The sequence below is a fragment of the Apodemus sylvaticus genome, chromosome 8, assembly GCF_947179515.1.
Source record: "Apodemus sylvaticus chromosome 8, mApoSyl1.1, whole genome shotgun sequence".
Taxonomy (NCBI): domain Eukaryota; kingdom Metazoa; phylum Chordata; class Mammalia; order Rodentia; family Muridae; genus Apodemus; species Apodemus sylvaticus.
This window is the reverse complement of record NC_067479.1, coordinates 112,594,419-112,621,250: the sequence shown is the minus strand read 5'-3', so window position 1 is coordinate 112,621,250 and position 26,832 is coordinate 112,594,419. Positions and strand designations below refer to the sequence as shown.

General features: G+C 39.6%; 1 protein-coding gene across 1 annotated transcript in view; it reads left to right on the top strand.

The window, feature by feature from the left end:
• The first annotated feature begins 8,105 nt into the window (after positions 1-8,105).
• Positions 8,106-26,832, top strand: part of LOC127690844 (cadherin-related family member 3-like) — a 99,869-nt gene continuing 81,142 nt past the window's right edge. Inside the window, exons 1-4 of the mRNA XM_052190330.1 lie at positions 8,106-8,148; positions 9,254-9,450; positions 12,723-12,894; positions 15,409-15,497. Coding sequence (XP_052046290.1) covers positions 8,106-8,148; positions 9,254-9,450; positions 12,723-12,894; positions 15,409-15,497 — 501 coding nt within the window. The remainder of the gene's footprint in view (positions 8,149-9,253; positions 9,451-12,722; positions 12,895-15,408; positions 15,498-26,832) is intronic.

The following is a 26,832-nucleotide window of genomic DNA, read 5'->3' as shown; positions in this document are numbered from 1 at the left end:
CAGTGACTTCTCTCTCTTTCTTTTTTTCCTCTTTTTTATTAGATATATTCTTTATTTACATTTCAAATGATTTCCCTTTTCTTGGTTCCCCACTCCCTGAAAGTCCCATAAGCCATCTCCCCTCCCCCCTGTTCCCCAGTCAACCCCCTCCTGCTTCTCTGTCCTGGTATTCCCTTATACTGCTGCAGTGAACCTTTCCAGCACCAGAGGCCTCTCCTCCTTTTGATGTCCAACAAGGCCATCCTCTGCTGCCTATGTATCTGTGGCCATGGGTCACTCCATGTGTACACTTTGGTTGATGGTTTTGTCGCTAGGAGCTCTGGGAGTACTCATATTGTTGCTCCTCCTATGGTGCTACAACCCCCTTCAGCTCCTAGGGTCCTTTCTCTAGCTCCCCCACTGGGGACCCTGTGCTCAGTTCAATGGCTGGCTGAGAGTGCCCCCCTCTGTATTTGTCATGCACTAGCAGAGCCTCCAGGTGACAGCTATATCTGACTCCTTTCAGCAAGTGCTTGTGGGCATCGATAATAGTGTCTGGGTTTTGTAACTGTATTTCAGATGGATCCCTGGGTGGGGTAATCTCTGGATGTTCCCCCTTCTAAGAAGGACTAGAGTATCCACACTTTGTTCTTCCTTCTTTTTGGGAACTGGAAAATATCATCTTAAGTGAGATAACCCAATCACAAAAGAACACACATGATATGCACTCACTCATAAGTGGATATTAGCCCAGAAGCTCGGAATACCCAAGACATAATTCACATATCAAATGATGCCCAAGAAGATGGAAGAACAAAGTATGGATATTCTGGTCCTTAGAAGGGGGAAACAAGATACCCACAGAAGGAGATAGAGACAAAGTGTGGAACAGAGACTGAGGGAAAGACCATCCAGATACTACCCCACCCAGGGATCCATCCCATATATAGTTACAAAACCCAGACATTATTTTTGATGCCCACAAGTATTTGCTAACCGGAATTGGATATAGCTGTCACCTGGAGGTTCTGCTAGTGCACGACAAATACAGAGGGGGAGACTCTCAGGCAGCCATTGAATTGAGCACAGTGTACCCAATGGGGGAGCTAGAGAAAGGACCCAAGGAACTGAAGGATTGATTGAGGAAGGGGGTGAGGGGGAGATGGCTTATGGGACTTTCAGGGGAGGGATACTACTCAGCTATTAAAAAACAATGAATTTGTGCCTTCTCTTTCTTAAAGTTTGAGTGTTTTTCAGTGTTTTTTGCTTCCTTCTTACACTTTAAGAGTCCTTATGATGGTGTGGGACAGGTAATCTAAGACAGCTTCTTCCTTCTGCTTAATCACAATGTCAAGGTTCATTGTGTCATAACAGTATATTATGCACTATGTTTGCACACATCTGCCCAATGCCTCTTACCTGAATGATCCGTCTTTCCAGTAAGTCTTAGTAAGCTGGCATGGGAATGGAGAACGGATGGGAGATGGAATTCCTAAGTACCCTAACACCTGGTTTACCTCAGCATCAAACAATGGACCAACTAAACTGAAGTGGTAAATCTGTTTCCTTATAAGCTCATCTGTAAGTGAGGAACTCTGACTGCTTTTCCTATTTGTTTCCACTTAATCTCTTACCCTGTTTTAGGTCTCGCTCAGACTTCAATTCCTATCTTGAACAGGAGTGGGAAGTGTGAACATCCCTATAGGATTACTGCTTTTAGTAGAAATGCTTTGACATGGCATAAATCTTATATTAGAAGAGATAATCAAAATTCATGTTAAAATGAATGAAATAGAGGTGGAAAGTGAAATTTGTTCTTTAGAAATATTACCAAGATTAACAAAACTTTAGTCAAATTTAATCAAAAGGAGAAGACACAAATTAATAAAACTAGAGATGAAAAGGGAAACATTATAACACTGGAGAAAATTCAGAAAATATAAAGGATATACTTTTTAAATCTATACTCTATTAAACTTACTAAAAGAAATGGATAACTTTCTAAACTTTCTAAAAATTAATTTCTAAAAATTAATTCTAAAAATAAACTTTCTAAAAATTAATTTCTAATTTTTAGAAATTAAACATTTCTAAAAGAAATGGATAACTTTCTAGATGTATATGACCTACCCCTGTGAAATCAAGATGAAGTAAATAATTTAAGTAGACCCATGGCATCCAAGTAGATAGAGCCAACAGTTAAACATCATCCAACTATAAGCAATATACATATAATATATATGTACATATATAAGTTGTAGTATATACATATACTATGTATGTACATATTAGTTATATATACATATATGTATATATGTATATATTTTTGGGTTCTTTTAAACAATGCTTTCAGGTGCATCATTAAACAATCAATTTGATGTGTTTAATTTTTTATGTATTCACATGATTCAGTAAACTTTCTTCTTACGATGCCTTCATTGCTTCATTGCTTCATATCACAGATTTCCATATGTTTCATTCCATTCTAGTAACTTTTTTTAATATATATTTATTTTCTATATTCTTTGTTTATATTCTAAAAGCTTTCCCCTTTCCCAGTTCTCCCACCCCCATATGTCCTTTAAGTCCTCTTCTTTCCATCCATTCTCCGACCTTCCCCCCTCCCTTTTCTCTGTCCTGGTAATCCCCTACAATGCTGGATCAAGCCTTTCCAGGATTAGGGCCCTCTTCTTCTTTCTTCTTGGGAATCATTTGATATGCTAATTGAATCTTCAGTATTCAGAGCTTCAGGGCTAATTAATATCCACTTATCAATGATTGCATTTCATGGGTATTCTTTTATGATTGTGTTACCTCCCTTAGGATGATATTTTCCAGTTCCATCCATTTGCCTAAAAAATTCATGAATTCATTGTTTTTAATTTCTGAATAGTACTCCATTGTGTAAATATATCACATTTTCTGTATCCATTCCTCCATTGAGGGACATCTGGGTTCTTTCCAGCTTCTGGCTATTATAAATAAGGCTGCTATGAACATAGAGGAGCATGTGTCCTTATTGCATGCTGGGAAATCCTCTGGTTATATGCCAAGGAGAGGTGTAGCAGGGTCCTCCGGAAGTGTCATGCCCAGTTTTTTTAGGAACTGCCAGACTGATTTCCATAGTGGTTGTACCATCTTACAATCCCACCAGCAGTGAAGGAGTGTTCCTCTTTCTCCTCATCCTTGCCAACATCTGCTGACTCCTGAGTTTTTAACCTTAGCCATTCTGACTGGTATGAGGTGAAATCTCTGGGTTGTTTTGATTTGCATTTCCCTAATGGCTAGTGATGCTGAGCATTTCTTTCTTTTTTTTTTTATTCGATATAATTTATTTACATTTCAAATGATTTCCCCTTTTCTAGCCCCTCCACTCCCCGAAAGTCCCGTAAGACCCCTTCTCTTCCCCTGTCCTCCCATCCACCCCTTCCCACTTCCCCGTTCTGGTTTTGCTGAATACTGTTTCACTGAGTCTTTCCAGAACCAGGGGACACTCCTCCTTTCTTCTTGTACCTCATTTGATGTGTGGATTATGTTTTGGGTATTCCAGTTTTCTAGGTTAATATCCACTTATTAGTGAGTGCATACCATGATTCACCTTTTGAGTCTGGGTTACCTCACTTAGTATGATATTCTCTAGCTCCATCCATTTGCCTAAGAATTTCATGAATTCATTGTTTCTAATGGCTGAATAGTACTCCATTGTGTAGATATACCACATTTTTTGCATCCACTCTTCTGTTGAGGGATACCTGGGTTCTTTCCAGCATCTGGCAATTATAAATAGGGCTGCTATGAACATAGTAGAACATGTATCCTTATTACATGGTGGGGAGTCTTCTGGGTATATGCCCAGGAGTGGTATAGCAGGATCTTCTGGAAGTGAGGTGCCCAGTTTTCTGAGGAACCGCCAGACTGATTTCCAGAGTGGTTGTACCAATTTGCAACCCCACCAGCAGTGGAGGAGTGTTCCTCTTTCTCCACACCCTCTCCAACACCTGCTGTCTCCTGAATTTTTAATCTTAGCCATTCTGACTGGTGTAAGATGAAATCTTAGGGTTGTTTTGATTTGCATTTCCCTAATGACTAATGAGGTTGAGCATTTTTTAAGATGCTTCTCCGCCATCCGAAGTTCTTCAGGTGAGAATTCTTTGTTTAACTCTGTACCCCATTTTTTAATAGGGTTGTTTGGTTTTCTGGAGTCTAACTTCTTGAGTTCTTTATATATATTGGATATTAGCCCTCTATCTGATGTAGGATTGGTGAAGATCTTTTCCCAATTTGTTGGTTGACGATTTGTCCTCTTGATGGTGTCCTTTGCCTTACAGAAACTTTGTAATTTTATGAGGTCCCATTTGTCAATTCTTGCTCTTAGAGCATACGCTATTGGTGTTCTGTTCAGAAACTTTCTCCCTGTACCGATGTCCTCAAGGGTCTTCCCCAGTTTCTTTTCTATTAGCTTCAGAGTGTCTGGCTTTATGTGGAGGTCCTTGATCCATTTGGATTTGAGCTTAGTACAAGGAGACAAGGATGGATCAATTCTCATTCTTCTGCATGCTGACCTCCAGTTGAACCAGCACCATTTGTTGAAAAGGCTATCTTTTTTCCATTGGATGTTTTCAGCCTCTTTGTCGAGGATCAAGTGGCCATAGGTGTGTGGGTTCATTTCTGGATCTTCAATCCTGTTCCATTGATCCTCCTGTCTGTCACTGTACCAATACCATGCAGTTTTTAACACTATTGCTCTGTAGTATTGCTTGTGGTCAGGGATACTGATTCCCCCAGATTTTCTTTTGTTGCTGAGAATAGTTTTAGCTATCCTGGGTTTTTTGTTGTTCCAGATGAATTTGATAATTGCTCTTTCTAACTCTGTGAAGAATTGAGTTGGGATTTTGATGGGTATTGCATTGAATCTGTATAGTGCTTTAGGCAGAATGGCCATTTTAACTATATTGATTCTACCGATCCATGAGCATGGGAGGTTTTCCCATTTTTTGAGGTCTTCTTCCATTTCCTTCTTCAGAGTCTTGAAGTTCTTGTCATACAGATCTTTCACATGTTTGGTAAGAGTCACCCCAAGATACTTTATACTGTTTGAGGCTATTGTGAAGGGGGTCATTTCCCTAATTTCTTTCTCAGCCTGCTTATCCTTTGAGTATAGGAAGGCCACTGATTTGCTTGAGTTGATTTTATAACCTGCCACTTTGCTGAAGTTGTTTATCAGCTGTAGGAGCTCTCTAGTGGAGTTCTTTGGGCCACTTAGGTAGACGATCATGTCATCTGCAAATAATGATAGTTTGACTTCTTCCTTTCCAATTTGTATCCCTTTGACCTCCTTATGTTGTCGAATTGCCCGCGCTAGTACCTCAAGTACAATATTGAAAAGATAAGGAGAAAGGGGGCAGCCTTGTCTGGTCCCTGATTTCAGTGGGATTGCTTCAAGTTTCTCTCCATTTAGTTTGATGCTGGCTACCGGTTTGCTGTATATTGCTTTTACTATGTTTAGGTATGGGCCTTGAATTCCTGTTCTCTCCAAGACTTTAAGCATGAAGGGATGCTGAATTTTGTCAAATGCTTTTTCAGCATCCAATGAAATGACCATGTGGTTTTGTTCTTTGAGTTTGTTTATGTAGTGGATTGTATTGATGGATTTCCATATATTGAACCAACCCTGCATTCCCAGGATAAAGCCTACTTGATCATGGTGGATGATCGTTTTGATGTGTTCTTGGATTCGGTTGGCAAGAATTTTAACAAAACCAGGAGCTGGTTCTTTGAGAAAATCAACAAGATAGATAAACCCTTAGCCAGACTGACCAAAGGGCACAGAGAAAGTATCCAAATTAACAAACTTAGAAATGAAAAGGGAGATATAACAACGGAAACTGAGGAAATCCTAAAAATCATCAGATCCTATTACAAGAGCCTGTACTCAACACAACTGGAGAATCTGGAGGAAATGGACAATTTCCTTGACAGATACCAAATACCAAAATTAAATCAGGACCAACTAGACCATCTAAACAGTCCCATAATGCCTAAAGAAATAGAAGGAGTCATAGAAAGTCTTCCAACCAAAAAAAGCAAAGGACCAGATGGCTTCAGTGCACAATTCTACCAGACCTTCAAAGAAGAGTTAACACCAATACTCTTCAAACTATTCCACAAAATAGAAACAGAAGGAACACTACCCAATTCCTTCTACGAAGCCACAATTACGCTGATACCAAAGCCACAAAAAGATCTAGTAACTTTTAAAATTTCCTTTTTTTCATTCTCTGACTCAGTTATCATTCAGTAGTGTGTTGTTTCGTCTGTGCACTTTCTGTCTATTCTATTGTTGTTGATATAGTTTTGTTCAATGTGATCATATACAATACTGAATGTTATCTCAGTTTTTCTCTATTTGTTGAGACTTGTTTTGTGGTTGATTTTGGAAAACGTTTCATGGGATGCTGAGAAGAGATGTATTCTTTAATGTTTGAGTAGAATGTTTTATAGATATCTATTAGGTCCATTTAATTTATGATATCATTGGTAGTTCTAGGTTTGGGAAAGCTTCTTCTATGATTGTATTAAAAATATCCTCTATGCGTTTGCTATTGTATTTTTCTCCTATCTTGAAAATATAAATTTAGGCCTTTTCATGATGTACCCAAGCTCTTCCATGTGTGTTCATATATTTATTCAGAAATTGTCATTGATTTTTACTTTGTGACTCAATTCTTCTATGTTTTCTTGTAGCCCACTTTCTGTTTCTGACATGAGTTGGTCTGTTGGGGAGTTTTTAATTTGGCTGACTGAGGTTTTAATTTCCACCATCATTTCAGTTTGGCCTTTCTTTGGCAATTCTCTGTTTTGAATTTAAGTTTCATATCTTGGGTTGATTCCCTTATTTAATTCAGCTCTTTGTTGGGGGTTGGTCTGATGCTGCTGTGTATTCAAATGCTAAATTCTCTACCCCAAGATCTGGTTGCTCTAAGATGAGCAAATTTCCATGTACATCAGCCTTTGTTTTGAAAACCTTACTCCCTAATTTAAAACCATTGGTTAAATAAAATGGCTACAATTAATTACAGGGGAGAATAGAGAGATAGAGTTTTGAGTTATGCAGTATGTGTGTGGGAGTCACAGGCAGGGACAGTTGGAGAAGGAAAATAGGAGAAAGAGAAGGAGCACAGAGGAAGAGAAGAAGATAGGATGTCTCCATTAGTTATGATGGACCAGCAGCATGGTCCAGAGTGAAATACCTCCCCAGAACACTAGACTACTGAAGCAGAAATAACCGGGAAGACTCTCAAACAGCAAGTATTTAAGGAGAACAACACAGGAAGTAGCCAGTCTAGTGTTAGAGAATTAGATTAGGGGCAATCCCCCCAATAATTGGATAGAGCCTAATAAATAAATCATACTTTGAGTCTCATTCATTTGAAGCTACATGGGGATAAGCCTAGTTCTTTTACTTTTTTGGGATGTCCTTGGCATTATTTGCTCATAGTTACCATTATTCTTTGTAAGATCCCCCAGGCCATTTTTAATTGGATTTATTACTATGAAATTAGTAACTTTTGTGGGTGACATACTGTCATGATTCTTGTTTACTTTTGTTTCTGTGGTAGGACTTGTGTATCTGGAATAGTGTGTTAGTTGTGTTTCTTTTGCTCATCTTTCTCCTTTACAGGTAGACATGACCATGTTCCAGACTTCTGAGGGTTTGAAATCTTGCTTTCTTATGTGAAACGTGTGCTGAAAATTCTAGGTTCTCTTCCTAGTCTTTTGAGAGTCCTCTATTCTCTGCCTGACCAGCATTCAAAGGGCAGCACATTCCTTGCTAGTCTTCTCTGCTGCCTTCTGACATGGTTCACTAAATCTAGCTGCTCTGTGTGGAATGAGCTCTATTCAACACAAAGGGTGCTGACAGCACACATAGGGAACATAGGGAAGTTAGGTGTGTAGTCAGGAGGACTTTGGGAGAGCTGTAGCTCCTCGGGTAGCTAGGCTTCCTATGAAATGATTGCAGGTGGACTGTGTCACTTGTATGAGGTGCATGGCTCCCAGTGGTCTTCTGGTGGTAGGGGCTGGTACTGAATGCATGATGCAGCCAGCTGTATGAGGTACACAGATCGATGGAGTTCTCTGCTGGTGGCATGGGCCTATCTGGGCGGGAAGGTGGGTAGTGCCACCTGTGAGGTGTGGCTCCTTGAGGTCTTCAGGAGATGAGCCTGAAATGGTAATGCCAAGAGTGAAGGGCAAAGGGTTTTGTTTTTGGGGTGCCAACTTAATCTTGTTATTTTCCAAGAAGTTTTGAGATTCTAGCCAGACTCTGCCTTAGCTAAAGAAAAAAGTCAGTTGAAATTAAGGAAAGAAAACAAAGAAAGAAGGAAAAGGAAGAACAAGGAAGACCAGTTAGTGAGGTGTGTAGTGTCTCTTTGCTCTGAATGCATTGTGAGTGTTAATTTCTCAACACTGCAGGGTAGATAATATTCATAGAAAACAATGTCACTTGGAAAGCCATTTCTATCAGCCTTTCACACAATGTCTAAGAAAATATATAGTGAGTTGTAAGATGAAATCTACAACTGCTGTGACTATGACTGGGAAATATATATTGGGAACGATGGCCAATGATCTATATAGCTTCTCTCTTAAGTAATAGTGATCAGATGCCCATGAGGTTCAGACAAAGATATTTCTTTTGGAATGACAGCAGTTGCTTTCCAGCTTTAGAAAGCATGGGTAGCTTGCCTTTTGTTTGTATGGCTAGTAAGAGGAAAGACAGGAACCTGAGTTAATGTATGTGTGAGATTCAAAAGTATCCCCTTGATCAGTTTCCCTCCATCACCTTCAGAGTCACAGCTGTCACTTTGGAGACAGGTACATCTCCCAAATTTGAAATTCTGAGAACTTTAGTTTTCCAACTCTTTTACTCTGATTCATACAATAGTTTCAGTCATTTAAGAGCATTGTATATGAATCTAAAAAATTCGGGGTTAAAATTCTAGCTCTGCCATTGCATGGCTGTGTCACATAAAGCCATTTCTGTACCTTTAACTTTCTTCAGTGAAAAACAAACTGAGAGTAGTTGTTGCAAGCTCGCCTATAGCAAAAGGTCCCAGACCCTCAACAATCCTACCCAGCTAACTCATTTTACTATTCAGAATTCCAAGAAAAATGGTACTAAGTGGGTACTGTGCTTTTCCTCTGGGGTTTCACATATGAAAGGGGTTGGGAAGCCTTGTAGAAATCTAAAGTCTAGTTTTGTGTTTTCACTAAGGTGTTCAAGCTGCTCCAAATTTTGTTGTGGAGAATGCTGGCCCCCTCCTAGAAAATGCTTCTGATAATACACGGGCTGCCATGGTCACCATGTCTCTCGCACCTCACACTTCTCTGGTCGGAGATCCTGTCATCCTCAATGCCAGCCCCACAGTGCATCCTTTTGTGCTGTCCCACAGATTCTCGCACCTGTGGGATGTAAGTATGGAGGCAGATAGTATTAGCATAACTCAAGAGATCTAAATGAGACTATCTTCTGTCTTACACTTTATTGCTTGTTTAGGTGTGTGTGTGTGTGTGTGTGCTGTTTGTTTTATGTAGTTCAGGTTGGCCTTGAACTTCTGATCTCTTTTCTTGGCTTTATAAGTGCAGGGATCATAGGCATCCACTAACACGCCTGGCCTTTTTGCATGCTTTTAATTAATTTAACATTTCATTCTTTGGGACTTTATAGTATGTCAGACATTTTCAAATTCCTTAAGAATAACAAAGAACACCTATTTTACAGGTATTTATTGAGGGTCTCATCAGATGTAAGGTAATGCCTCATTTTCAATGCATTTACTTGCATGTGGGAATACTTGTTAATTAAGTAAATACATACAGAAAAAATTTGTAAATATTATCTGAGCAAGGAAATGCAAGTTCTCAGATAGGTGGGTGTCAGAGGCATAATGGGACAAGCAAATTAGTAGGTGATCATCCTGAAATGGCCTGCTTCAGATAATTATTTAATCCATGACAGGTTCACCCTTATGAATCAAGGCTATAAGGGATTTATTTTAGGAAAGATTTCTGCTATTAATATGCATTTCCTGTCATTATTAAACATATATAACAATAGCCCACCTCTTTAGAGCAGATCTCTGCAGACCCATGAAGATGTACTGTCTAGTAGTGATTATCTATCTATCTATCTATCTATCTATCTATCTATCTAGATGACTTCTTAAGTCTTAATGATGATCCTATAAGAATTCCTAAAGTTATATCTGTGATTATTGAGCTCTTTTATAGTGGGACTGCTACTAGGTTCTTTTTTGATAGTCAAAACTGCAATGAGAACTCTGCCAGTCTCTAAAGAAGTGTCACCAGTTAATTGCTCTTAGATAGTAACCAGACTTTCTTTTACTCAGAGCACATTCCAAGAGGTTGTAAAACAACCAAAGGTCATAAAAAGGGAACTAACAATTTATTATAGTGCTAGGACAGAAGATAAAATACTGACTGGGTTTATCTATACAAAACTTCAGTAACAACTTAGTTATAGTTTTTAAACCTTCACTGAACATGTGGAGCTGAGACAGGTGATAGATGTTTAGCCGGACAATTGTACCTAATAGATATGCATGTAAACATTCTCTGTTGTAAACTTCTATTTCAATTTATGATTTGATTTTTTGTGTGAACTTATGATGAACTTTGTAACATGTGGTCATGTATTCTGAAAGATGTATAAGTACTGAGGACAAGAAGAGGAGAGGAAGATAGAGCAGATAGAAAAGATTTTTCCTTTTCCCCTGCCTAGAAGAATTTTTTTTCTCTTAGAAGAATTTTTCCCTTACTAGATTTTTTTTCCTTTTTCCTATTTAGGATCTTTCTGCTTTCCCCCTTAGATATCTTTCATTGGAAACTTTTTACGACTTAGTAATAAACTCTATAATCACTTCTCTAAATGTCCTTTTTTTCTTCCTGTGACTTCTGACTAGCAGGTTGAAAGTTAGAGCCCTGAAGTTCCTGCTGAGATAGAACAAAGGCCATGTTGCTTAATCCTCTGCTGTTAGGCTAAATTGTTAATCACCTAAGCCAGCAGTCTTTTACCCTCAGAAAGAGCAAGAAAGTTTTTAGGGCTTTTTAGAAGTTACCATCAGCATTTTAGTACAGTTAGGCCTAGAAAGCCCTGAGATCTTCAGACTTTAAAGCCACCACCAGAATCCTACTCTGTGACTCACCAATACCCTCTCTGGGTCATGAAGCTCCCAGCAAACAAAGGCATATGATCTATTAAGGGTTCTCTAAAGTAACTTTATGTGAAAAGCAGTCTGCAGATTGGTCAGGAATTAAATAAAAGAAGGAGAAAACATCCCAGGTCATGTGCAAAGGCCCTGTAGAAAGAAGGATCCTGAAAAGGAGAAAGGACCATATCCTCTGAAAAGGGAGTGTGGTGAGAAATCTGATTGCAGAGGAGATAAGAGAGAGCTTGTGGAATATGGGAGATTTATTGGAAAGAGCTGCTTATTCGCTAATTCTCTTACTTGGAGAAGTTCACACAGGCATATTGCTCATGATAAGAGATTTGGGTTCCCTAAGATCCGAATTGCTCAAATATACTGCAAAGCTACTACTGCCTGCTTGACATTCACCTGGTCTTTCTGCATTGACTCCCTGGGATGTAAAAGTGGACTCAACTCAGTGCAATAACTTCTTCAGGGCAACACAGTTGAACAGCCCTAGACTGGTTTGGCTTTAGTCTGTGGTTATCACTTGTGTCCCTTAAACCTCTAAAAGCAGCGACTAGCAGAAGCATATTCCATCAGAACAAAAAGAGAGCCAGAGGACAAGCTTGACCCCCTGTGTACATTTAAAGACTTAAATCTACTCACAGGCTATTGGCTGAAGATAGTCACATGTCCAAGCCATAGGCACTGCAAAGTCAAATGGCAAACATGGAAACTGCAGAGTATGGCAGAAAAGAAACAGGAACACATATTCTAGAGGGACCAGGGAGGTATTTAATAGGACCTGGGATATTCATACCAAGCCATGGGATTTCCAACTCTTCAAATTTGCATCCATTGTGAATTTGGTATACAACACTGTCTTGTATTTGTTCTCTGTTCAGCTTCTACTATAAGCTCAGCTAGCAAAATTCTGCTGACACTCTGTAGCTGCTGCATTTATGATCATGCAGTGAACTGACAAGCCTGCTTTTGCTCTGTGCCTCCTCTGCTTATGAGCACTATGAGCCTAGGTAATTGCTTACTTTTCCGTGTTTGTGTTCTGTTTCCTGCAAAATGAGATGAACGGTAACAATATTACCTCACTTAGTAATATTGTCTCTTGGGCTGACAAAATGATTCTGTGAGATAATGCATGTCAAGTTCCATGTAGGCCATAATAAATAGTTGATACCTAGTATTTGTCTATAATAAACATGTTCATAAGTCAATACTCAGCCAGGTTATAAATACTGAAGACACAATAAGTGAGGCCACATTATTAAAATTATATCCTCACTAAATGTGGAAGTACATACCTTTAATCCCAGTACTAAAAGTTTGATCATGAGATAATATCATAGCATGAAAACATACCTGTAAGTGAAGGCCCACTTTTACTATTATACAATAAAAAGGGAATGCTTTGTTTTATTTAGGGCTTTATATATATATTTTTGTCCTTTCTTCTTTGCTATGAATATGAAGGCAACCATCTGACCCTCCATCATTGTGCCCTTTTTAACATTTTAGTTAATTATCACTGGAGTACCCAAGCTGGACTTTGAGGTGGTAGCACTCTATTCCTTGACAATCTATGCCAAAGACAACCACGGGGCAACAGCATCTCAGACCATTTTTGTCCAGATTGAAGATGTGAACGAGCCTCCTGTTTTCATTGGGTCACTTGCCCAGAAAAATCAAGGTACTGAGGGTCTGTTTTGGGAGAAAGGAAGGCCTAAGGACGCAGATGCAGGTCCTATACCCTATGTCTTATATGTATTCATGGTGCACTGGTACCAAGGTTAAAGGAGAATGATATTTAACAACACTTGGGCTGGTGTAATGGCTCAGCAGCTAAATGGATTTGTAAAGCAAGCCTGATGGATGACCAGAGTGTGACCCCTGGGAACCATAGTAAAAGTAGAGAACTAACTCCTGAAAGTTGTCCCTGGAATGCCATACATGTTATGGCACATGCATGGCTCTGCACACACACACACACACACACACACACACACACACACACACACAGACACGCACATGCACACATACATGCACACACACATGGTGATATGTATTGGGTTCTGACTATGTCTAGGTATCATCCTAAAATCTTTAAGTGGATTGCTTAACATTCACAGCCCTGGAGGGGAAGTTCTTTTATTCCCTTAGTCCCACTGCACAGAAAATAGACTGAAGTAATTTTCTCAGTATTGAAAATGATCCATGTATCTGTTTCATTACAGTGTACTAAAATCAATCTCTTAAATGTGTCTAGTTGTTAAACTAGAGGCTTCCTGAGACCTGTGGTGAGGTATCATTTGTTCTTTCTCCCACCTTGGAAGTGGCTTTTTGCCTCACTCTTGACTCTTTTTCTTATTCTATGATTTGACTGAGTTACTTGTTTTGTGTGACCCTCAGTCCCTTCATTGCCATGTGTCAGATGGGAACTCTCCCACAGATTCATGTGCTTCAGCAATCATCCCCAGCTGGTGGCACTGGTTTTGGAGGTCACACAGGACCTTTGGGAGGTGGAGCCTTGCTGGAGGGGGCAGAACACTTGAGGGTGGGCCTTAAGGCTTACTTCCCAGCCACTCTCTGTTTCCTGTTAAAGGAGAAGTGAGGAGGTGAAGTGTTGTTTCTGCACATGTCTGCTGCTGTGGAGCCTCCTGCCCCCATCCTTCTTTTTTTTTTGTAATAGACTATGTCCCATCAAATGATCGGCTCAAGCAAATTCATCCTTCTTATGTAGCTTGTTGTCAGGAATTTAGTCATAGCAAAAAGAAAGTGACTAAGAAAATCACCGATTCAACTGAGATGTCAGTCTTACCTTGATGCATGTCTTAGTTAGGGTTACTATTGCCGTGATAAAACACTAGGACCAAGAAGCAAGTTGGGGAGGAAAGAATTTATTTGGCTTATCCTTCTGTGTTGTAGTTTATCATTGAAGGAAGCCTGGACAAGATCTCAAGCAGGGCAGGAAGCTGAAGGCAGGAGCTGATGCAGAGACCATGGAGGGTTGCTACTTACTGGCTTGTTCCCAATGGCTTGCACATCCTCCTTTCTTATAGAAACTAGAACACCAGCACAGGGATGGACCTATGCACAATGGTCTGGGTCCTCCCCCATCAATCACTAATTAAGAAAATTCCCTACATCAGCACTTATGGAGGCATTTTCTCAATTGAGGTTCCCTCTTCAACATAAAACTATATAGCACAATGCATGCAGTGTTTAGAAGTGCCAAATAATATGTGCACACAACCAGTGCACCACAGATATTAATGTCTTTTCTTTCTCTTCCTTAAACATATGATGAAGCCTTGCTTAGATACAAGGTCAAATCATTCTCTTTCCACTTCTCAAACAGTAAGTCAGCTGTCAGACTGCTTGTGGATAAATCCACAAGGGTTGTGTGTTAAAATGTAGGATTGTATGGATGTAGACTAACTAGGCCTTGAAGACCACTTTGGTGCCCAGAAGTACCACTTTCTTCACAAAATGGGGGAAGCAATGCATATGGTGTTCCCTTCTGAGTTCAAGGGTCTTATATTTCCCAGCTTCATTAATTCCCACCAAAGACTGGTAAGTTTGAAGCTTGCAGTTACTATCAGTGTCTTAAAACATGCAGCTGGGCATGTGGCTCAGTTATAAAACATGTTCTTAACATGTGTGAGCCCATGGTTGTAGCTCCTAGCATACTCTCAACATATATGGTACTAAGGAAAACTTAAGGAGAAAACATTGAAACAATGTTCATGTGGTGGCTCTCTAACCTTGGACTTGTTAGTAATTTTTGAATCTCAGTAGAACCAGAATGATTAAAAACCATCAATGCTGTTAAGTGCTTAGCTATCTGTAAGTATAAAAATTGTTTACTAAGGCCGTTATTTAAAATGAAAAATCTCCTTCCTGTATGGATGTCTGATGAAGATGATAGCAATGTTGCCTATCATCATTATTGCTACTACTAGTGGCACTGAAATCACTGCATAAAGCATCTGTACTGAGTAAGTACAGTTCTTTAAGACATTTATTATAATGTATTAATTATATATAATAATGGGTTTCATTATGAGATGTCATACTTGTACATGACATATTTTGTTCATCTCCACCCCCTCTTATGCTTTAATCACACATAACTGGATGAAGGGCTTTGGGTTGGTATTGGTGCGACCCATGGACTCACATCTATTGTACTTTTTTTGGGCAGTTACTGAGATTTACATCACAGAGGACACTACTCGAGGCACCATCATTTACAGAGCAGAGGCCAAGGACCCAGAGGGTACTGTGTTGGAGGTAATTTGTCTTTTGGAATAAAGAATACCAATGCTTGATAGTTTATATGTGATTACACTTAAATATAAAGTCATAAAACAAACAAGTTATTTATACTCTCCAATTAAATCCAAAATGTTCCTTTGCTTTAATTATCAGGATATTTCAGGTGAAAATGATTGAATTTAAAATTGAATTGAATTTCTAGGTAATTGTTTCCATTCTAGTGCATCCAGTTCTGTGTAGGCAGACAGCCTACCCATAAGGTACTTTTAAAGAAAAGATGTTGAGATATTTAATTTGATTTTATCTTTTAGGGATCTTGGCTGCTGCCTATATGGTAAAGAAACAAATCTAGCATTCCAAGATTAATGTGTAGTTCAAAACGTTAGGTCTTGTCCTCAGGCCTCATAATATCCTAGAGTGGAAGGAAACTTGGAATCAAAAGGCTTCAGGTTACGGTCTGATGTATCTGATGGAAATTATTTTTCCATCTCCTTTGCTATTTCAACTATGGAATTGTGGAAATGCCACATGACTGTTTTACCTTCTCTTGTATGGCTCTCCATTATAATCAAACACCACAAAGAATGTGAAAGTAGTTTAAAAATGTGAAACATTTTGTAAATGGCAGGATTTATGATACTGTTTTGATTTTTGAAGCCATATGAAAAGATTATGACACTAAGCCAAGATGTTTTTGACTAATGGGTCTATAGACAAGAATAATATGTTTTAAAAATGTAATGTATCACTTTTCCAAACTGATTAAAAAAAACCAAGAGGCCTGTTCATGCTGGTACTGTAGTCTTGATATTTGCCAGTGTCTGGATTCTTCTCCAAGGCAGTTGAGTCTTACAAAATTGTATTTATGCAGTAGATGGCCACTCACATCTGGGATAGTGTCCCATGGCTTTTAAATTACAATGGAATACTATAGTTGTTGTTAAGATTCCCCCATGTACATTTGTCTCTTCCTCCTCCCAAGCACAATGCCACCTCCAGGATGGGACTGGAAAGGTCACAGTTTCCGTTGCAACATGCAATTAACCAGCCTAATCATGCATATTGCTCCAAATGAACACATTCCAGATTATAGTATTAAATCCAGTACCTAGCAACTGTGCCACACAGAAATCAGATAGCACACAGCAATTGCTTCCTTGGGGTTCTTCATGATAGCTCACCCACAACATTAACATTTTAGTATGGAAAATATGTGACAGTCCAATAGGTTTTAGTTGTGACTCTAACATGCAATCTAAATGTCTTACTAGCCAATTAACACCAGTAACTCATTTCAAATGATGGACTCCAGTAGCTTGCTCATACAGATTAAACACGTCTGGTCCTGGCCCTATATTTTTCTCAGAAGAGAATTGGTTTCAGGGACCCATTTGGAAGGCCTATGTAATGTTCTTTGTGAATTTTGCCAAACATGGACTGACATTTTAGTCGTGACATAGACTGTGGAAACTTCTATTTAGACACACTCCTACACACATCCTCTGACACACTAGATTAGACCAGATGTGTTATTTTAATACTATGGCTGTATAGCTCCCTTCATTTGTTTGAACCTTTATATTGACTCAGAGATAAATTGTCTCTTATGTGGAGAAGAGCTTGCCACTCTTCTGAGGCCTTACCAATAATGATGATGACATTAATAACTATCATGATAGGCATGTATTTATATGATCTAATCCCCATGGTACCATTAAAAGAGACACTATCATTTTCTATGCTATAACCTAATGAATCAATAACAAAAGCACCATGTCTTTAATTTATAGTCAAGGGCATTTGCTTAAAACAGAAAGTTGTAGAATTAATTCAAATCCATGCCCACCTGCCTTTTAAAAAAAAGATTTATTTATTTATTTATTTATTTATTTATTTATTTATTTATTTATTTATTTATTATAAGTACACTGTAGCTGTCTTCAGAAACATCAGAAGAGGGCATCAGATCCCATTAGAGATGGTTGTGAGCCACAATATGGTTGCTGGGATTTGAATTCAGGACCTCTGGAAGAGCAGTCAGTGTTCTTAACTGCTGAACCATCTCTCCAGGCCTCTAAATCTTGTTTCTTAGACCAATAACAGTTCCCAAAGTATATTTTTTATTGGTTATTTTATTTATTTACATTTCAAATATTTTCTACCTTCCCAGTTTCTCCTTTGCAATCCCCCTATCCCTTCCCCCCCCCCCCCGCCCTGCTTCTATGAGGGTGCTTCCCTACCCACCCACCCAATTCCACCTAGCATTCTCCTATGCTGGGGCATTGAGTCTTCATAGGACCATGGGCCTCCACTCCCACTGATGCTAGATAAAGCAATTCTCTGACACATACCCAACTGGAGCCATGGGTCTCTCCATGTGTATTCTTTGGTTGGTGGTTTAGTCCCTGGGCGCTCTGGGTGTTCTGGTTGTTTGATATTGTTGTTCTTCCTATGGAGTTTCAAACTTCTTCAGCTCCTTCATTCCTTCCACTAACTCTTGCATTGGAGTCCCCATGCTCAGTCTGATGGTTGGGTGCAAGCATCTGCATCTATATTGGTCAGGCTCTGGCAGAGCCTCTCAGGAGACAAAAAATCAGGCTCCTGTCAGCAAGCTCTTCTTGGCATCAGTAATAGTGTCTGGGTTTGGTGTCTGTGTATGGGATGGATCCTGGGTGGGGCAGTCTCTGGATGGCCTTTTCTTCAGTCTCTGCTCCACACTTTGTCCCTGTATTTCCTTTAGACAAGAGCAATTCTGGGTTAATATTTTTGAGATGGGTGTGTGGTCTTATCCCTCAACTGGGGGCCATGCCTAATCTCTGGATATGGTGTCTAGAGGTTCTCTCTCCCCTTTATTTGGTATTTCAGCTAATGTCATCCATGTTGGGTCCTGGGAGACTCTTGTATTCCTGTCCCCTTTTCCCTTGCCCTCCTCTTTCCCTCCCAAGTCAAGCCTCTACCTCCCATGATTATTTTGTTCCTTCTTCTAAGTAGGACTGAAGCATCCACAGCCAAAGCATATTTCATAATGTATGACTCCTACCACATGAACCATGAGAGAAATGAAAGATCACATGTCTTCAGGATCTTAGGGATGTTAACTGTATTTTTTCTTTTTTATTAGATATTTGCTTTATTTACATTTCAAATGGTATCCCCTTTCCTCCTTATCCCTGCAAAAACTCCCTATCCCATCCCCACTCCTCCTGCTCACCAACACCCCTCTCTACATTCCTGAGTGACATTCCCCTCATAGGACTAATGGCCTCTCCTCTCATTGATGTCTGAAATGGCTATCTTCTGCTACATATGTAGCTGGAGCTATGGGTCCCTCCATGTGTACTCTTTGGTTGTTGATTTAATCCCTGGGAGTTCTGGGGGTACTGGTTTATCTTAGTCAGGGTTTCTATTCCTGCACAAACATCATGACCAAGAAGTAAGTTGGGGAGGAAAGGGTTTATTCAGCTTACACTTCCACATTGCAGTTCATCACTAAAGGAAGTCAGGACTGGAACTCCAGAAGGTCACGAAGCAGGAGCTGATGCAGAGGCCATGGAGGGATGTTTCTTACTGGCTTGCTTCCCCTGGCTTGCTCAGCCTGCTCTCTTATAGAACCCAAGAACACCAGTCCAAATGTGGTACCACCCGCAAGGGGCCCTCCCCACTTGATCACTAATTGAGAAAATGCCCCACAGCTGGATCTCATGGAGGCACTTCCCCAACTGAAGCTCCTTTCTTTGTGATAACTCCAGCCTGTGTCAAGTTGACACACAAAACTAGCCAGTACAGGTTGGTACATATTATTGTTCCTCCTGCCCCTGCAACCTTCTTCAGCTCCTTTGGTCCTTTCTCTAGCTGCTCCATTGGGGACCCTATGCTCAGTCTATTAGTTGGCTGTGAGCCATGGATATTTTAATCTACCTTCCAATAAGGATCAAAGTATTCACACTCTGACTGTTGTGTCAATGCTTTCTATGGTATCTTCTGCATTGGAGATTCTCTCTTCTATCTCTTGTATTCTGTTGTTGATGCTTGCATCTTTGACTGTTGACTTCTTTCCTAGGTTTTCTATGCCCAGAGTTGTTTTTCTTTGTTATTTCTTTATTGTTTCTACCTCCATTTTCAGATCCTGGATGGTTTTGTTCAATTCCTTCACCTGTTTTGTTGTGTTTTCCTGTAGTTCTTTAAGGACTTCTCTCTGTTTGCCTGTGGTCTCCTGTATTTCTTTAAGGGAGTTATTTATGTCCTTCTTGAAGCCCTCTATTAATAGTGTCATGAAATGTGATTTTAAATCCAAATCTTGCTTTTCCAGTGTGTTGGGGGGGTGGTATCCAGGAATTGCTGTTGTAGAGAACTGGGTTTGGATGCTGCCATGTTGCCTTGATTTCTGTTGGAAACATTCTAATGTTTGCCTAGTCATCTCTGGCGTTAGTTGGTCCTGCTGTCTCTGGCTGGTGCGTGTCCCTCCTGTGGGCCTGCAAACCAGTCTCAGCCCCCCTGGGTGCCCAGCTCTCCCCTGGTACAGAGTGCTGTGGCTCAGCCCAGCTCCTGGGTGCAGATGGAGCCCAGAAGGACCCTGTTCCAGTTGGTCTGCGGCTCCTGTGTTTCTGGCCTTCCTGGCTAAACCAGCCTGCTCAGTCACCAGAGAGAAAATGATTGTCTCACCTTTTAACCCAGGAGTCAAAGCACTCCCTGTTGACCAGTTCTACCCTAGCAGGATTGGTGCACAGAGGCTGTGGCACAGCCTAGTTCCTGGGTACAGGTGGAGCCTGCACGGACCCTGTCCCAGTTTGCTCTGTCACTCCTGTGTTCCCTGAGCTCCTGGCAGTACCCACCTGCTCAGTCACTGGAGAGTAAATCTACATTTTTTTAAATTCACAATGTTTTGTATATAAAATGTTCACAGGAGTTGTTTAATAGAGGTCCGTTTGTTTAATAAGTCTTGGTTTTAATCATTTGCCCATAGTTCTTAGAAATGTATCATGTGTTAGCATGCTGTATAATGCTTAGTTAGCATTTCACAGCATAGACAGTTTATATTTTTGTCTCACTCTAAAAACAGACATTATGTGACTGGTCACTGGCATTGTTATAATGATGAAAGATAAGATTTCGGGTAAGGATATTGTTTGTGGACCAAATATTAATGCTGTGAGGCTGCATTTCATCCACTTTCAGGCACACCTAGTTCTTGGCTTCTTCCTGCATCGACATCCTTGCCTAGGGCTTATAGATTAAGGATATTTGACATTATGGTGCAGTAGATATTTCCCAACACAGAAAACATTGGACTACTCAACTTTGTAATAAGGAAATCTGAACAACAACAACAACAATAAAATTAACATTTTTCTTGGGCTCATCTGGGCAAACTGATATCTTAAGACCTTGAGAGACTAGGAAATACAGAATATCATAGCTTAGCTCAGCCTACCTGTTCTAAAAGGCCAGAGTCTTCTAAGCCAACTCATAAGTTACTAGACCTGAGTGAATCACATAGTGAAAAACTGTGAACAGTTTTGGCAGGAAGATTTTTTCATAGATTTTAAATCAAGAACTCCTCCAGATTGTCACAGTCGATATCAAGAAAGAACATCTTATGTGTCCAGCAGAGAAAAGAGGATTACCTTACAAACAAAAACCACCGGCTTCTGTCTCTGGCTGGGGACCTTCCTCTGCCACAGAGTGCCCTATCCAGGTGGCACAGGGAGGTTTCTAACCACCCAGGAGTGTGGAGAGGCCTGAGAGCTCAGGTAGGACCATCCCTGCTGCTCAGAGGAACACGTCCAGAACCCTCAGGCAGGAGATTTTAGTTTCTGTTTCTGGATAGGGCCCATCCTCTGTCACAGAGTGCCATATTCAGGTGGCTCAGGGAGATAGCTAACCTCCCAGTAGTGATGAGAGCCCCGAGAGCCCAGGCAGGACCACACCTACTGCTTAGAGGAACCAGCCTAGAACCCTGAGGACTTAAGAGCCCAGGAGCAGCCTGGGACAAGAGTCTTCTGATTTCCATCTGCACCCAGAGCTGATCCTGGGCCACAGAGCTACATACACAATTACCGCCATAAGAGAGCTGGTCTCCCAAGAGTGCCTACATACCTGGGTGCACAAGTAAGACCACCATCTCTCTTCAAATTCCTGACCCAAGAGGGACCTACCCAGAGCCATCAGGACACAGGAACCAAGGATCAGCTGGAGACAGGATCCTTGTGGTTTCTATCTGCACACCTGAGCTGACCCTGTATCACAGCTCTTTATACCTAAATTTCTCCCAGAAAGAACAGGTCTCAGAGGAGAACAGATACACAGGCTTGCAGGACAGATAGGCCACAGTCAGAGATAGCAAGTCTAGCTAACAGCAGAGATAACCAGATGGCAAAACTCAAACACAAGACCATTACCAACAGAAACAAAGGCAATATGGTACCATCCAAAACCAGTTCTCACACAATAGCAAGTCCTGGATACCCCAACACACCAGAAAAGCAAGATCTGGATTTAAAATCACATCTCATGATGCTGATAGAGGACTTTAAGAAGGATATAAATTAAAGAAATACAGGAGAACATGTGCCAACAGCTAGAAGCCCTTAAAGAGGAAACATAAAAATCCCTTAAAGAATTACAGGAAAACACAAACAAACAAGTGAAGGAACTGAACAAAACTGTCCAGGATCTAAAAATGGAAGTAGAAACAACAAAGAAATCACAAAGGGCGACAACTCTGGAGATAGAAAACCTTGAAAAAAAATCAGAAGTCATAGATGCAAACATCAACAACAGAATACAAGAGATAGAAGAAAGAATCTCAGATGCTGAAGATACCATCAAAAACATTGACTCATTAGTCAAAGAAGTCAGGCGGCACTGGCATACACCTTTAATCCCAGCACTTGAGAGGCAGAGGCAGGTGGATTTCTGAGTTTGAGGCCAGCCTGGTCTGTGTATCCTGTACACAGAGAAACCCTGTCTCGAAAAAACAAACAAACAAACAAACAAACAAACAAAAGCATAAAAACAGTCAAAGAAAATGCAAAATGCAAAAAGCTTGTAACCCAAAACATCCAGGAAATCTAGGACACAATGAGAAGACCAAACTTAAAGATGATAGCTATAGAAGAGAGCAACGATTTACAACTTACAGGGCCAGTAAATATCTTCAACAAAATTATAGAAGAAAACTTCCCTAACTTAAAGACAGAGATGCCAATGAACATATAAGAAGCCTACAGAACTCCAAACAGACTGGACCAGAACAGCAATTCCTCCTGTCACATAATAATCAAAACAAAAAATGCACTAAAGAAAGAAAGAATATTAAAAGCAGTAAGAGAAAAAGGTCAAGTAACATATAAAGGCAGACCAATCAGTATTGCACCATACTTCTCATGTACCTCATACTTCTTTACTGTATCATGTAAGATAGAAGATCCTGGGCAGATGTTATACAGACCCTAAGAGAACACAAATGCCAACACAGACTACTATACCTAGCAAAACTCTCAATCACCATAGATGGAGAAACAAAGATATTTCATGATAAAACTAAATTTACACAATATCTTTCTACAAATCCAGCCCTTCAAAGGATAATAGATGGAAAACACCAACACAAGGAGGGAAGCTACACACTAGAAAAAGTAAGAAAATAATCTTTCAACAAACCCAAAAGAAGTTAATCACACAAACATAAAAATAACATCAAAAATAACAGAAAGCAACAATCACTAATCCTTAATCTCTCTTAACATCACTGGACTCACTTCCCCAATAAAAAGACATCGACTAACAGACTGGATATGTAAACAGGACCCAACATTTTGCTACATACAAGAAACACACCTCAGTGTCAAAGACAAAAACTACCTGAGATTAAAAGGCTGGAAAACAATTTTCCAAGCAAATGGTCACAGGAAACAAGCTGGAGTAGCCATTATAATATCAGATAAAATATACTTTCAACCAAAAGTCATCAAAAAAGATAAGGAAGGACACTTCATACTCATTAAAGGAAAAATCTACTAAGAAGAACTCTCAATTCTCAACATCTATGCTTCAAATGCAAGGGCACCCACATTTATAAAAGAAACTTTACTAAAGCAAAAAGCACATATTGCACCTCACACAATAATTGTGGATGACTTCAATACCCCATTCTCCTAAATGGACAGATCAGGGAAATACAAACTAAACAGAGACACAGTGAAACTAACAGAAATTTTGGACCAAATGGATTTAACAGATATCTATAGAACATTTCACCCTAAATCAAAAGAATATACCTTCTTCTGAGCACCTCATGGTACCTTCTCCCAAACTGACCTTATAATTGGTCACAAAACAGAACTCAACAGATAGAAGGAAATCAAACTAATCCCATGCATCCTATCTATGGAGTAAGGGTGGTCTTCAATAGCAACAAAAAACAGAAAGACCACATACACATGGAAGCTGAACAATGCTCTACTCAATGATACCTTGGTCAAGGAAGAAATAAGAAAAGAAATCAAAGACTTTTTAGAATTTAATGAAAATGAAGGCACAACATACCCAAACTAATGGGACACAACGAAAGCAGTGCTAAGAGGAAAACTCACAGCTCTGAGTGCCTCCAAAAAGAAGCTGAGGAGAACATACACTAGCAGTTTAACAGCACACATGAAAGTTCTAGAACAGAAAGAAGCTAATACACACAAGAGGAGTAGACATCAGGACATCATCAAACCCAGGTCTGAAATTAAACAATTAGAAAAAAAAAAAAGAACTATACAAAGAATCAACAAAACCAGGAGCTGGTTCTTTGAGAAAATCTACAAGATAGATAAACCCTTAGCCAGACTAACCAGAGGGCACAGAGACAGTATCCAAATTAACAAAATCAGAAATCAAAACAGAGATGTAGCAACAGAAACTGAGGAAATTCAAAAAATCATCAGATCCTACTGCAAAAGCCTATACTCAACACAACTGGAAAATCTGGATGAAATGGGCAATTTCCTAGACAGATACCAAATATCAAAGTTAAATCAGAATCAGAGAGATATACAATCTAAACAGTCCCATAACCCCTAAAGAATTACAAGTTGTCATTGAAAGTCTCCCAATCAAAAAAAGCACAGGACCAGATGGATTTAGTGCTGAATTCTATCAGACCTTCAAAGAAGACCTAACACCAATACTCTTCAAACGATTCCACAAAATGGAAACAGAAGGAACACTATCCAACTCATTCTATGAAGCCCCATTTACACTGATATCAAAACCACACAAAGATCCAACAAAGAAAGAGAACCTCAGACCAATTTCCCTTATGAATATCAGTGCAAAAATACTCAATAAAATTCTTGCCAACTGAATCAAAAATGACCATTCAGCACAATCAAGTAGGCTTCATCTTAGGGATGTAGGGATGGTTCAATATACAGAAATCCATCAATGTAATCCATTACATAAACAAACTCAAAGAAAAAAACCACATGGTCATTTCATTACATGCTGACAAGGCATTGATAAAATTCTTGCCAACTGAATCAAAAATGATCATTCAGCACAATCAAGTAGGCTTCATCTTAGGGATGTAGGGATGGTTCAATATACAGAAATCAATCAATGTAATCCATTACATAAATAAACTCCAAGAAAAAAACCACATGGTCATTTCATTACATGCTGACAAGGCATTGATAAAATGCAGCATCCTTTCATGTTAAAAGTCTTGAAAAGATCGGGAATTCAAGGCCCATACATAAATGGAGTAAAAGCAATATAGAGCAAATTGGTAGCCAACATCAAACTAAATGGAGAGAAGCTTGAAGCAATGCCACTAAAATCATGGACTAGACAAAGCTGCCCCCCTCTCTCCATATCTATTCAGTATAGTACTTGAAGTTCTAGCTAGAGCAATTAGACAACAAATAGGTCAAAGAGATACAAATTGGAAAGGCAGAAGTCAAACTGTCACTATTTGCAGATGATTAGATACTATACCTAAGTGACCCCAAAAACTCCCCCCCCCAGAGATCTCCTATAGCTGATAAACAACTTAAGCAATGTAGCTGGATATAAAATTAACTGAAAGGAATCAGCCTTCCTATACACAAAGGTTAAACAGGCTGAGAAATAAATTAGGGAGATGACACCCTTCACAATAGTCACAAAGTATAAAAAGTATCTTGGTGTGATTCTAACCAAAGAAGTGAAAGATCTGTATGACAAGAACTTCAAGCCTCTGCAGAAAGAAATTGAAGAAGACCTCAGAAGATGGTAAGATCTCCCTTGCTTGTGAATTGGCAGGGTTAATATAGTAAAAATGACCATCTTGCCAAAAGCAATCTATAGATTCAATGCCATCCCCATCACAATCCCAACTCAATTCTTCATAGAGTTAGAAAGTGCAATTCTTTTTTTTTTTGAAAGTGCAATTCTTAAATTCATCTGGAATAACAAACAACCCAGGATAGCTAAAACTATTCTCAACAATAAATGAAATTCTGGGGGAATCAGTATCCCGAACCTCAAGCAGTACTACAGAGCAATAGTGATAATAACTGTCTGGTTTTGGTACAGTGACAGGCAGGTCGAATCAAGGCTATAGAATTGAAGATCCTTAAATGAATCTACATACCTATGGTCACTTGATCTTTGACAAAGGAGCTAAAATCATTCATTGGAAAAAAGATAGCCTTTTCATCAAATGGTCCTGGTTCAGCTGGCAGTTAGCATGCAGGAAAATGCAAATTTATCCATTCTTATCTCCCTGTTCAAAGCTCACGTCCAAGTGGATCAAGGACTTACCCATAAAGCCAGACACACTGAAACTAATAGAAAGGAAAGTGCAGAAGATCCTCGAGCACATGGGCACAGGGGAAAATTTCCTGAACAGAACACCAATAGCTTATGCTCTAAGATCAAGAATTTACAAATGGAACCTCATAAAATTACAAAGTTTCTGTAAGGCATAGGACACTGTCAATAGAATAAAATGGCAAACAACAAAGTAGGAAAAGATCTTTACCAATCCTCCACCCAACAGAGGACTAATATCCAATATATACAAAGAACTCAAAAGGTAGACTCCAGAGAACCAAATAACCCTATTAAAAATGGGATTCAGAGCTAAATAAAGAATTTTCAACTGAGGAATATCGAACAGCTGAGAAGCACCTAAAAAATGTTCAACATCATTAGCTATCAGAAAAATGCAAATCAGAACATTCCTGAGATTTCATTTCACACCCTTCAGAATAGCTAAGATAAAAACCTCAGGAGATAGCAGGTGCTGGAGAGAATGTGGAGAAAGAGGAACACTCCTCCACTGCTGGTAGGATTGCAAACTGTTACAACCACTCTGGAA